This window comes from Lynx canadensis, chromosome E3 (assembly GCF_007474595.2).
Source record: "Lynx canadensis isolate LIC74 chromosome E3, mLynCan4.pri.v2, whole genome shotgun sequence".
NCBI classification, from domain to species: Eukaryota; Metazoa; Chordata; class Mammalia; order Carnivora; family Felidae; genus Lynx; species Lynx canadensis.
Window position 1 is genome coordinate 17312530 of NC_044318.1, and position 13629 is coordinate 17326158.

Consider the following 13629-nt stretch of genomic DNA (forward strand, 5'->3'; position numbering starts at 1 on the left):
TGTTAGCTCTTCCTGATGGATAGACCCTGTAACTATTATATAATGCCCTTCTTCATCTCTTGTTACAGCCTTTAATTTAAAGTCTAGTTTGTCTGATATAAGTATGGCTACTCCAGCTTTCTTTTGGCTTCCAGTAGCATGATAAATAGTTCTCCATCCCCTCGCTCTCAATCTGAAGGTGTCCTCAGGTCTAAAATGAGTCTCTTGTAGACAGCAAATAGATGGGTCTTGTTCTTTTATCCATTCTGATACCCTATGTCTTTTGGTTGGCGCATTTAATCCATTTACATTCAGTGTTATTATAGAAAGATATGGGTTTAGAGTCATTGTGATGTCTGTATGTTTTATGATTGTAGTGATGTCTCTGGTACTTTGTCTCACAGGGTCCCCCTTAGGATCTCTTGTAGGGGTGGTTTAGTGGTGACAAATCCCTTCAGTTTTTGTTTGTTTGGGAAGACCTTTATCTCTCCTCCTATTCTAAATGACAGACTTGCTGGATAAAGGATTCTCGGCTGCATATTTTTTCTGTTTAGCACACTGAAGATCTCGTGCCAATTCTTTCTGGCCTGCCAAGTTTCAAAAGAGAGATCGGTCACGAGTCTTATAGGTCTCCCTTTATATGTGAGGGCACGTTTATCCCTTGCTGCTTTCAGAATTTTCTCTTTATCCTTGTATTTTGCCAGTTTCACTATGATATGTCGTGCAGAAGATCGATTCAAGTTACGTCTGAAGGGAGTTCTCTGTGCCTCTTGGATTTCAATGCCTTTTTCCTTCCCCAGTTCAGGGAAGTTCTCAGCTATAATTTCTTCAAGTACCCCTTCAGCACCTTTCCCTCTCTCATCCTCCTCTGGGATACCAATTATGCGTATATTATTTCTTTTTAGTGTATCACTTAGTTCTCTAATTTTCCCCTCATACTCCTGGATTTTTTTTCTCTCTCTTTTTCTCAGCTTCCTCTTTTTCCATAACTTTATCTTCTAGTTCACCTATTCTCTCCTCTGCCTCTTCAATCCGAACTGTCGTCGTTTCCATTTTGTTTTGCATTTCGTTTAAAGCGCTTTTTAGCTCCTCGTGACTGTTCCTTAGTCCCTTGATCTCTGTAGCAAGAGATTCTCTGCTTTCCTCTATACTGTTTTCAAGCCCAGCGACTAATTTTATGACTATTATACTAAATTCACTTTCTGTTATATTATTTAAATCCTTTTTGATCAGTTCATTAGCTGTTGTTATTTCCTGGAGATTCTTCTGAGGGGAATTCTTCCGCCTGGTCATTTTGGATAGTCCCTGGAGTGGTGAGGACCTGAAGGGCACTTCCCCTGTGCTGTGGTGTATAACTGGAGTTGGTGGGCGGGGCCGCAGTCCGACCTGATGTCTGCCCCCAGCCCACCGCTGGGGCCACAGTCAGACTGGTGTGTGCCTTCTCTTCCCCTCTCCTAGGGGTGGGATTCACTGTGGGGTGGCATGGCCCATCTGGGCTACTTGCACACTGCCAGGCTTGTGATGCTGGGGATCTGGCGTATTAGCTGGGGTGGGTAGGCAAGGTGCACGGGGGCAGGAGGGGCAGGCTTAGCTCGCTTCTCCTTAGGTGATCCACTTCAGGAGGGGCCCTGTGGCAGCCGGAGGGAGTCAGATCCGCTGCCAGAGGTTTGGCTCCGCAGAAGCACAGAGTTGGGTGTTTGTGCGGAGCGAGCAAGTTCCCTGGCAGGAACTGGTTCTCTTTGGGATTTTGGCTGGGGGATGGGCGGGGGAGATGGCGCTGGTGAGCGCCTTTGTTCCCCACCAAACTGAGCTCTGTCGTCCGGGGGCTCAGCAGCTCTCCCTCCCTTTGTCCTCCAGCCTTCCCGCTTTCCGAGCAGAGCTGTTAACTTATGACCTCCCAGACGCTAAGTCGCGCTTGCTGTCGGAGCACAGTCCATCAGGCCCCTCCGCTTTTGCCAGCCAGACTAGGGGGCTCTGCTTGGCCGGCAGGCCGCCCCTCTGCCCCGGCTCCCTCCCACCAGTCCGTGGAGCACGCACCACCTCCCCACCCTTTCTACCCTCTTCCGTGGGCCTCTCGTCTGCGCTTGGCTCCAGTGACTCGTTCTGCTAATCCTCTGGCGGTTTTCTGGGTTATTTAGGCAGGTGTAGGTGGAATCTAAGTGATCAGCAGGACGCGCGGTGAGCCCAGAGTCCTCCTCCGCCACCATCTTCCCTCTCTCCTCGCCAAAATAATTTCTCCAGAGTAATTAACAGGCATTATCTACCCAAGGAATGGAACAAATAGGAAGTTCAGGTTCTAAGGAGCTGCCTTGTTTGTGCCAGTGGCCCCACGCTAGCTCTTTATTAATTGCACCACCTGGGATGCTGATAGCGAACTGAGCTTTGGAACATTTCAGGCCTGGCATGGAATGCAGTTTTTACACAAGTGTCTTGTGGTTCAGAAATCCGATTTCACAGCTTATCTTCTGTTAGATGAAAGTGTTTATGGTGTGTCTGGCGCTGGAGTAAGTTCCTGCGGGTGCCCAAGACCAGGGGCCTCCTCTCTCCTCTCATTAATTTGCTGATGCCTAACTGCTCTGATGCAGCGGTGAGATACTGGGGAGAGAGCTAAGATGGGTTCTTAAATCATTTATTGTCAGCCTATCTCCTTTTCATGATAAGGATGGATCGCAGTGGGGTTTGGGAAGTTTGTATTTTCCTTGTTTGTATTTTCTGAACTTCCTGTATTTGTGAGTTGATCTCTCATTACTTTTATAAAATTCTCATCTTGGGAAGATACCACTTTTGAGAAGAACAACCTAGAAGACAGAATTATCCCTTAGAAGCTTGATGATGTGCAAAAAGAAGGAAAATATAGCAACAATGGATAGTACTGCAGAAACAGAAGGTTATCAGGAAATCAGAAAACTGTATCCACATTACAACCACACTACCACTACCACCAGCAGAAGGACATTTTTAAAGAAATTACATTTCACTCTGCCAACAAAAATCCTTTCATAAACTAAGCAACCAAGGAATCAGCCCAAACTTATCACTACTCCATAAAATTATTGTTTTGATGGTTCATGAAAATTCCCAATTCACAACAGAGATAACCAACATTCATAAAAAGCTAGTATGGCTAGAAGGCAAAAATAAAAATAACACATACTAGAAAATAAAATTTAAAAAGCCACAGAGTTAACTTAGTTAGAAATATACATATAGTGGGGTGATATGTGGGAAGCAAATATGGCTAAACATCAACATAGTTGATACTAGGTGGAGGGAATGGTCTTTATTTTATTATTTCAATTTTACTTTATGTTTGAAAAAATTTTTCAATGATAACACGGAGGGAAAAGACACTCCCATAGAATACATAGAGCATGATACTATTTCTATAAAGTTCAAATTCAAGAATAAAACAAAATTTTATTTACTTACATATATAGCTTTATATATTTACATATTTCATATATATTTAATGGTCTACTTGTATTAAATAAAATAGGAATGCAGAATACAATTCATCATAGTGGTTACCTGTGGAAGATGGAAATATATGAAGGAGTATCTAAGTATTTTAAAATTGTTTGTAAACTCTTAATTTGGAGACTGGGTTCATAGATTCCATTATGATATTATGCTTTAAATCTGTACATATATAGCATATAATATGCATGAATCAAGTATTTTTTATTTAGAATTCTAAAGTATGAGGAATAGAAAAGGTAAAATAATACTATATTTGATGGTCTAAGCAGGAATCTCAAAGGATCCCCTGATAAATTATTAGGCTTTATAAGCCTAATATTGTGGTTGATTAATGCAAAATAAATACAAACAAAACATTCAATTTCATTTCGATACATCAACCGTAAACACTTAGAAAAGTGTTCAAAGGCAAAACTGGAACAATTTCAACAACAAAATAAGGTAGTATTGGATTTGTAACTGAAAGTATAAATTGATAATATGAATCTGTTTTGATATAAATAAATGACTAAATAAATAATGATGGATAGAAGAAAAATTCTCCATAGAGTTTCAATCAATTTATGTAGATATTCCAACCTCTAGGAGGTAGAGGATAACTTCCCACTCCATATTTGTGGGATGTACATTTTGACTTCCCTCCAGAGAATAGAGAGCACAGACAAGGGACGAGAGGGAGTAACTTTACAGCAGAGAAAGCTGACAAACACAATTTCAACCACGTGATCAAGGTCAACATTAACAGTGACAAGTCACACTAGTAGTGTGTACATTTTATTGTTGTTGCAATAAAAGTATCCCTTTACTTCTGTGAGTTTCCTCCCCCAAATCCATAATCCCAGTCTAATAATGAAGAAGAAAAAAAGAAACCATTAGACAGGTCCCAAATGAGGGATGTCCTACAAAATTCCTCACCAGTACTCCTCAAAACTGTCAATATCATGAAAAAAAATAAAATCTGAGAAAAATGTCACAGCTAAGAGGAACCAAAGGAAACATAACTACTAAATATAATGTAGAATTCTGGACTGGTTCACAGAAGAAAAAAAAATAACACTACGTTAGAAAAAAAAGGAATCCTGAAAATGTCAGAGACTTTAGTTAATGGTAATATTTGGTACTTATTAATGATAATATTTATTCATTATTGTAAAATACCATACTAATATATGTTGCTAATAACTAGGGAAAGCACATGCAGCGTATGTGAAATTCTCTATATTGTCTTTATAATTTTTCTGTAAATCCAAAACCATTCTAAAGGATTGACTTTTTTTAAAGGAGGGAAAGTATATAATTTTCTTATAACAAATTCTGGACTTTTTACTCAACTTCTCAAGACAGTTCAAGAAGTATCACTAATGGTCATTTTTACCTTTTAAAAGCAAAATGTTACCTTTTGCAAGAGTACTTGCACTTTAATACTGGCTTCTAATTATTGGTTTAAGATTTCACACTTTTGAAAGGACTTGGAGCATTTTTTCATGGCATGTAATAATAAGCATATCAATAAATATATTAATATTCATCTGCTTAGCTTACTTGATTACCATACATTATATTCATGAAATTAGCCTTCAGAATTCATTGTTGAATATTAGTGTAGCAGGATAATCACTTCTCACACTCCAAATAGTTTACTTGTCTCAGTGTAGCCTAATGTTTCATTCCACCCTATATTTCTTATTTATTGTTTTCTCAGGCCTTGTTCATAGTGTCAATGTTCTGTACTAATCTCTCTCTCCACCCCACCCCACCCCCCACCCCCGCCATCCTCAGATACTGCGAAGAATGTTTATTCTTTGGAAGAGAAAATGATTGGAAAGTACATGATTGTAATGAGTATCACAGGCTTTATTTGCCTTCTCTTGCTTTTCTTTTTGGACACTACTTTGTGGAAGCTAAGAACATTTCTCAGTCAATATGTTTACTTTGGTATCTATAAGACATTCAGGAAGGTAAGTAATTAAGCATGATCCTTAAGAATAACTCCAAGAAAAGGGAACATTAAGCCTGAAAAGCATGTATCTATATATGACTATCTCAGGGTAAAAGAAAATCTATGTTCACAGAAATATGTTTTCTTAAATAAAACTCATTGAGGTTTAATTTACCTACAATAAACTGTATTTGTTTTTATTGTTTCAAAGCACCAAATTTTGTGTTTACTAATTTCCTTTATTGTTGACTATTTTCTCTTTCATTGATATTTTTGGTCTTTATTTAAAAATTTTTCTTCCTGCTGCTTGCTTTTGGCTTACTTCTCTCCTTCTAGCTTCTTTATGGAAAGACTGAAATTACAGGTTTTAGGTCTCTCTCCTTTAATAACACAAAGATTTAAAGCAAAACATTTCCCTGCAAACACTCCTTTAGATGTACTCTGAAAAAATTTGATTTTGTACATTTTTGTTATCATTCAAATGTTTTAAGTATTTTTTAAATTTCCTATACGATTTCTTTTTTGATGCATGGATTACTTTAAAAGTCTGTAAATAAATGTAAAAATATTTGGAAAGTTTCTAGATATATTGTTATTGATCCCTAGTTTAATTCCTTTGTGGTTAAAAAACATACTCTGTAGTGAATTTTTTTAAAAACCATTGATAATTGCTGTATATGGCTCAGCATGTGACCAATATCGGTATTGTGCCATGTACATGTGAAATAAATGTGTACATTTGTTAGTTGTAATGTTCTATAAATATCAATTAGGTTATGATGGTTGATAGGATTGCTGTACACCTAGTCTCTAGCTGATATATTTTTGTCAGATTTATTTTTCAATTGCTAAGAAGAGTGTAAAATCTCCAATCCCAGTTGTAGGCTTATTTCTCCCCTTTAATTCAGTCATTTTAAAAAGTATATTTTGAATCTCTATCATTAAGCCAATAGACATTTATTATTTTATGTCTTTCTGATTAATTAAATTCTAGAATATCTGGTAATGACATATATCTCTGGTACTATTTTTTTAAGCCTATTTTTTTTTGTCTTAAAGTCTATTTCCTATGACATTAATATGGCACCTTCAGTCTTGTACTTACTTTCTCATGGTATGCCATTTTACATACACTTATTTTCACTGTATTTATTCTCACTGTAAACAGCATATAGTTACATCCTAATTTTTTATCCATTCTGATAATCTCTGCCTTTTCAATATGAGCATTTAGCCCTTCATTGATAAGTTTGTATTTCCACCTACCACATACATATATGATTTGTTTTCTGTTTGTCCCTTCAGATTTTTGTTTCACTGCTTTCCCATTTCTGCTTTTCCTTTGATTACTTGAACATAGTTAGAATTCCACTTTAATTTTTCAATTCACTCTTTAGCTATAGTTTCATACTTATGTTTAATAATTGGTACAGGGTTTACAAAATAATACGTAGTTCTTTTTTCAATATGAGCATTTAGCCCTTCGTTGATAAGTTTGTATATTTTATCTACCACATACATATATGATTTGTTTTCTGTTTGTCCCTTCAGATTTTTGTTTCACTGCTTTCCCATTTCTGCTTTTCCTTGGATTATTTGAATATATTTAGAATTCCACTTTAATTTTTCAATTCACTCTTTAGCTATACTTCCATACTTATGTTTAATGATTGGTGCGGGGTTTACAAAATAATATATAGTTCTTTTTTCATAGTCTGTTTAGAGTTAATATTGTAAAATGTAGAAAATGTGAAAGCATAATTTCTGTTTCTATCCCTCACTGTTTTTAATGCTATAGTTGGTGTATGTCTTACATCTATATATGTCATTATATAATTAACCATGAAAAATAATACTATATTTTGCCTTAAAACAGCATGTATTTCAAAGTAAGTAATAGAAAAAAATGATTTTATATTCACCTAGATATTTACAATCTCTGGTGCTGTTCATTCTTTCCTGAATATATGAGTTTCCCTCTGCTATGGTTTTCCTTTAGACCAAAAACTTACTTAAGCATTTATTTTAGTTAAGAACTAGAGAAGACCTATGTCTTCTTTTATCTGAAAATATCTTTATTTGTGGAGTATATTTTTGCTTTCATTAGAAGTCTGGGTTGGGGCGCCTGGGTGGCGCAGTCGGTTAAGCATCCGACTTCAGCCAGGTCACAATCTCGCGGTCCGTGAGTTCGAGCCCCGCGTCAGGCTCTGGGCTGAGGGCTCAGAGCCTGGAGCCTGTTTCTGATTCTGTGTCTCCCTCTCTCTCTGCCCCTCCCCGTTCATGCTCTGTCTCTCTCTGTCCCAAAAAAAAAAAAAATAAACGTTGAAAAAAATTTTTTGAAAAAAAAAAAAAAAGTCTGGGTTGATAATGTTTTTTTTTCTGGGCACTCTATATGTAATATCATTTAACTGTCTTCTGGTTTCTTTTATTTCAATTACGAAGAGGTAGTCATTCAAACTGCCTTCTCTTTTATGTAATGCACTGTTTTTCTTTGGCTGTTTTATTTACAAGTTTCTCATTATCTTTGGTTTCCACCAATTTGACTATTATGTACTAAGGCATAAACCAACTTAGCTAAGCCAGAACTTTATTTTCCAGAATCCCCTTCCCTGTATCATCCCAATTTAGAGTTGTTACGGAAGGAGATTCACATGAGGTTTTGAAGGCAGAATTGAAGGAGACTTAGACTCAGTCTTACAGCAGCATATCTCTCTTCTTAACTTGTCCACTCCAACCTATACTAGCAGCTGTGCATAATGCCACTAAAAAGAGTATCATCTAACATAACTCTAGTCACAATTATTTACTTAGGATAAGTCAGGGAATGGCAATGTCATTTCCCATGATTAGATACTTTTTTTTCCAAATACTTGTTTGTTGTATTGCCGTGTTTAAAAAACAAAGTAACGAATATCGAACAATTCATTTTACTGCATTTTGCCTGTACATGTTTATATTTTATTTATTTTTATTAAGTTTTAAATTTTTAATGTTTATTTATTTTTGAGAGAGAGACAGAGCATGAGTGGGGGAGGAGCAGACAGAGAGGGAGACACAGAATCCAAAGCAGGCTCCAGACTCTGACCTGTCAGCACAGAGCCCAACGAGTGGCTCGAACTCACAGACCACGAGATCATGACGTGAGCCGAAGTCATACGCTCAACTGACTGAGCCACCCAGGCGCCCCATATTTTTACTAAGTTTTAAATTTTAATTCCAGTATAGTAAACATAAAATGTTATATTAGTTTCAGGTGCACAATAGAGTGATTCAAAAAATTTTATGTATTACTCAGTGCTTATCATAAGTGTACATTTTTTTAATGTTTGTTTGTTTGTTTATAGAAAGAATGTGCAGGTGGGGAGGGGCAGAGAGATAGAATCCCAAGCAGTCCCCATGCTTTGAGTGCAGAGCCCAACCCTAAAAACTGTGAGATCATGACCTGAGCTGAAATCAAGAGCTGGACACTTAACTGACTGAGCCACCCAGGCCCCCCTACCTTGAAGCATCTTTACGGGCGCCTGGGTGGCTCAGTCGGTTGAGCCTCCGACTTTGGCTCAGGTCATGATCTCGCAGTCCGTGAGTTCGAGCCCTGCGTCAGGCTCTGTGCTGACAGCTCAGAGCCTGGAGCCTGTTTCCGATTCTGTGTCTCCCTCTCTCTCTGACCCTCCCCCATTCATGCTGTCTCTCCCTGTCTCAAAAATAAATAAACGTTAAAAAAATAAAATTTTTAAAAAAAGAAGCATCTTTAGCAGGATAAGTGTACTCTTAATCCCCTTCACCTCTTTCACACATACCCTCCACCAATCTCCCCTCTGACAACCACCAGTTTGTTCTCTATAGTTAAGAGTTTCTTGGTCAGCTTGTTCATTTCTCTCTCTCTTTCTTTATTTTGTTTCTTAAATTCCACATATCAGTGAAATCATATGGTATTTGTTTTTTTCTGACTGAGTTATTACAATTAGCATTATACTCTCTAGCTTCATCCATATTTTTACAAGTGGCAAGATTCCTTTCTTATTTATAGCTGAGTAATATATATATATATATAATATATATATTACTCAGCTATAAATATATATATATACTTATATATATATAAGCTATAAATATATAGCTTAATATAAATATATATATATTACTCAGCTATAAATATATATATATACTTATATATATAAGCTATAAATATATATATATACTTATATATATATAAATATATATATATATATACTTCTTTATCCATTTATCCATATAGATGTACATATATAAAAGTTATATGTATATATACATGTATAAATATTATATATGTGTGTGTTCATACAGATATAAAAGCTTTATATATAAATATATATGTTTTATATAAACATATATAAAACTTCTTTATCCATTCCTCAGTTCATCTCTCCATATTTTGGCTATTATAAATAATGCTACAATAAATGTAGCTGTGTATGTATCCCTTTGAATCTGTGTTTTTGTATTCTTTGGGCAAATACTCAGTAGTGCAATTGTTGGATCATAGGGTAGTTCTATTGGTAACATTTTCAGGAACCGCCATACTGCTTTCCACAATGGCTGCACCACTGTGCATTCCAACCAAGAGTACACAAGAGTTTCTTTTTATCCACATGCTTGCCAACAGCTGTTGTTTCTTGTGCTGTTGATTTTAGTCAGGTGTTACTCTTGTTGGGAATCTCTTATAAGTGACAAATGTTTTTCTCCTGGTGATTTCAAGATTGCCTCCTTGCCTTTGGCTTTCAGCAATTTTTCTGTGTACAGATATATTTGTATTTATTGTAGTTGGTATTCACTAAGCGGTGGATGTGTATAATGTTTTCCATGAAATTTGGGGAGTTTCAGCCATTTCTTTAAATATTTTTCTGCTTACTTCTCTCTTTTCCATTTGACATTCCCATTATGCATATATTGATGCACTAAATTGTATCCCAAATTTCTCTGAAGCTTTGTTCATTTTTCTTGATTGGTTTTTTCTCCATCTTCAGGTACCTCTTTGTATCTATCTACAAGTTTTCTAATTCATTTTTCTACCAGTTCAAATTTGCTATTGAGCCCTTCTAGTGAGTTTTTCATTTTAGTTATTATAATTTTCAGCTCCAGAACTTCCACTTGATTCTTTTTTTAAATTTCTATCTTGTTATCATTAATCTTGATTTGAAAAAAACATTGTCATAATACTTCCCTTTACTCCTTCAAGCATGGTTTCCTTTCCTTTGAAAATATTTATAATGGCTACTTTGAAAGTCTTTAAAATCTTTGTCTGTTAAATCTTGCATCTGGTCATTTTCATTTTCATAGGCAGTTACTATTGTTTGCTCTTTTTCCTGTGTATGGAACACAGTTTCCTGTTTCTTTTATCTCATAATTTTTGCTGAACTTTGGATATTTTATTTATTTGTTTGTTTACTTATTTATTTTAGAAAGAGGTCTTTTTTATTTTAGATAGAGAGAGTGGGAGAATGCAGAGGGAGAGAGAGAGAGAGAGAGAGAGAGAGAGGGAGAGAGAATCTTAAGCAGGCTCCACACTCAGCATGCAGCCTGATGTGGGACTCAATCCCACAACCCTGGGATCATGACATGAGCTGAAATTAAGAGTCAGACCCTCAGCCAACTCAGCCACCCAGGCACCCCTGAATATTTTAAATGTGTATTGGTTCTCTAGGTATTGTTCTTTCCTAGGGAACTTTTGTCATTTGCTAGTTTGTTTAAGTGACTGGCTGGGATGTTTTTGTGAAGTCTATTTTCCTTGTAGTGTGAAGCATCTGATATTATTCCTCAGAGGATGCAGACCTGGGCATGGGGGCAATAACCCTGGAATGACTGTAGTTTTAAGGTCTCTCTTTGTCTCTTTCCATATCCACACCCAACTGTTAAGCTCCACTAACTGCTGGCTGATTTTTGTATTTCAACAATGTGTTCTCCTAACACATAAATTGCTCTATTGATAGATCCATTAAATTTGAGCTTCTTTGCAGAAATAGCTTGAGGTCAGTATTCAAGATTTGTTTCACCCAGGAGGGCTTTTCATGGCTGTCTCTTTCCCTGTTTCTTTCTAGTAGAGTAGCTAGCCTATGGTTAATTTATATATCTAATGAAGCTACCAGTCATGTCTTAATTGCTTTACACAAAACCACCATTGTTTTGAGAGTATCTTTAGGCTCGAACTTCTCTACCCTGTTTCGAATGAAGGCAGTTCTATGGGCGAGAATATATGAGCTCTCTGTTTTACAACCTAACTCTATCCCTGGGTAAAATTTCTGAGCCATGGCTCCAAAGTTGAGGACAGAAACAGTGGTATGCTTCTTTCTTGAGTGATATCACTGTTTCAGGAGCTGGGTCCTCAGTAGGGAACAGTGGTCTCTGGTCTTGTTGGCTTACCTCTCCCAGCATGAAGCCTCTGCCCTAAGAATGAACTAGAGTCCACATTACACCCAACGTAGAGGATCCTCCACTCCCTGTGTGGAGAATAGGTGGGAGAAGGGAACCCCAAATTCCCGTTTACACTCACCCAGAACATAGCCTCTGCAAAATGAGAAATGCTGATATCCTGTGTCTCCCAGAATTTACTTGGCCTTCAATTGTAAAGGTGAGGGAAGGGGAGGCTTTGTTTTCATAGCTGCACCTGCCTGAAGTGAAGTTCTTTTCTGAGCAATAGGAAGGGAGGGAGAGAGTGGGTTATGATCCAATGCCACAGGATTTCCCCGTTCTTACCAAGTTTAGTAGATTTATTGAATAAATTTTTCTTAATTTGCTATATGCCCTTAGGATCATTTCCAGAACCTTTAAATGACTATTATTTAGATAATTTTCACCAGTTTCACTAGGGCACATGTCCACATATCTCCTCAAATTGACATTCTGTTAGTTGTAAAATATTTCAGGGTGAAGTCCTACTGATTTTTTCCTTTCCCTCATAGAGAAAGAGTTATTCTTCTTTAGGCTTTCACTGTTGAACATGCTGTACTTGTAATAAATCACACTTGATTGATCTCAGTTGTGGCTGCAGTTTTTCCTGAGGTGTCCAGTTCTGGAAAAAACAACATGCTATGTAATCCTAATTTTTTAAAGTTGTGTAAATAAAAATGAATATGTTCTGAATTGATTGGAAAAAACAGTCTGTAAAATTATGCCAAATTTCTGTTGTACCATCTTGATATCAGTTTCCTAAAGCTACTTGGTCTAGTCAAGAATAATAAAGAGCAATGTTATCTTGTAATATTTATCATTCAAATATAGGCCATAGGGTCCAGGCATTTCTTAGGGAAAGTCTAGTTAAGCCTTGCTGATTTTCTTCCTTCTATTCCGGATTAATTTTGGAAAAAGTTATTCATTATTTAGAATTCATGGCTGTTTTTTAGAATTTCCATTCCTCTTGGGATGATTTCCTTCTTAAAGATCCAAGTTATAAAAATCACTTCTCTGAATGCTTAAAAGAAATTCTGTCTTTTAAAAAAATAGCATATGATTTAATTGACATGTAGAATTAAGAAACAAAACAAGTGAATATAGTGGGGTCGGGGGGAGAGAAAGAGGCAAACCAAGAAACAAACTCTTAACTATAGAGAACAAACCGATGGTTACCAGAGGGGAGGGGAGTGTGGAGATGGGTTAAAAAGGTGATGGGGATTTAGGTGTGCACTTGTTGTGATGAGCACCAGATGCTGTATGGAAGTATTGAATCACGATATTGTGTCCCTGAAACTAATATTACATTGTATGTTAACTAACTGGAATTTAAGTAAAAACTTAAAAAAATAAATTCTCTATTTTAAAGATTTAAAGTACATATTGTAGCATGTTAATTCATAATATTTCTACTATGTGGATGACTTTTCCTTCTCTAATCTCCGCCATCATTCTCCCGACAAACTATTTATTATTCAAAACTCAGTCGAGTTGTATACGATGCTGAGGTGATATTCAAAGACTTCATGGAATTACTAAAATAAATCTTTGTTAACATCTTTGAGATTATCCCCAGTTTAGCTTTCATAAAACCACCCACTCTAGACCAGACACCTAAATAGAATTTACTTTTATGATTCTTGTTTTGAAAATATAGGAAAAAGTGTCCAAGGAACTATCTGGAGAATCCGATGATGAAGATGTACAAAATGAAAGACAGAGAATCCTGGGGCAGCCTAGGGAGTTGCTGAATTCTGCAGTACTTATTAAGGAACTCACAAAGGTAACTGGCCAATATATGCTGGCTT

General features: G+C 36.5%; 1 protein-coding gene across 1 annotated transcript in view; it reads left to right on the forward strand.

The window, feature by feature from the left end:
* The window catches only part of LOC115504396 (ATP-binding cassette sub-family A member 3-like), a 188254-nt gene that overhangs the window by 154991 nt on the left and 19634 nt on the right, over positions 1 to 13629 (forward strand). Inside the window, exons 26-27 of the mRNA XM_032591645.1 lie at positions 5239 to 5417; positions 13479 to 13604. Of these exons, the coding sequence (XP_032447536.1) occupies positions 5239 to 5417; positions 13479 to 13604 (305 nt within the window). The remainder of the gene's footprint in view (positions 1 to 5238; positions 5418 to 13478; positions 13605 to 13629) is intronic.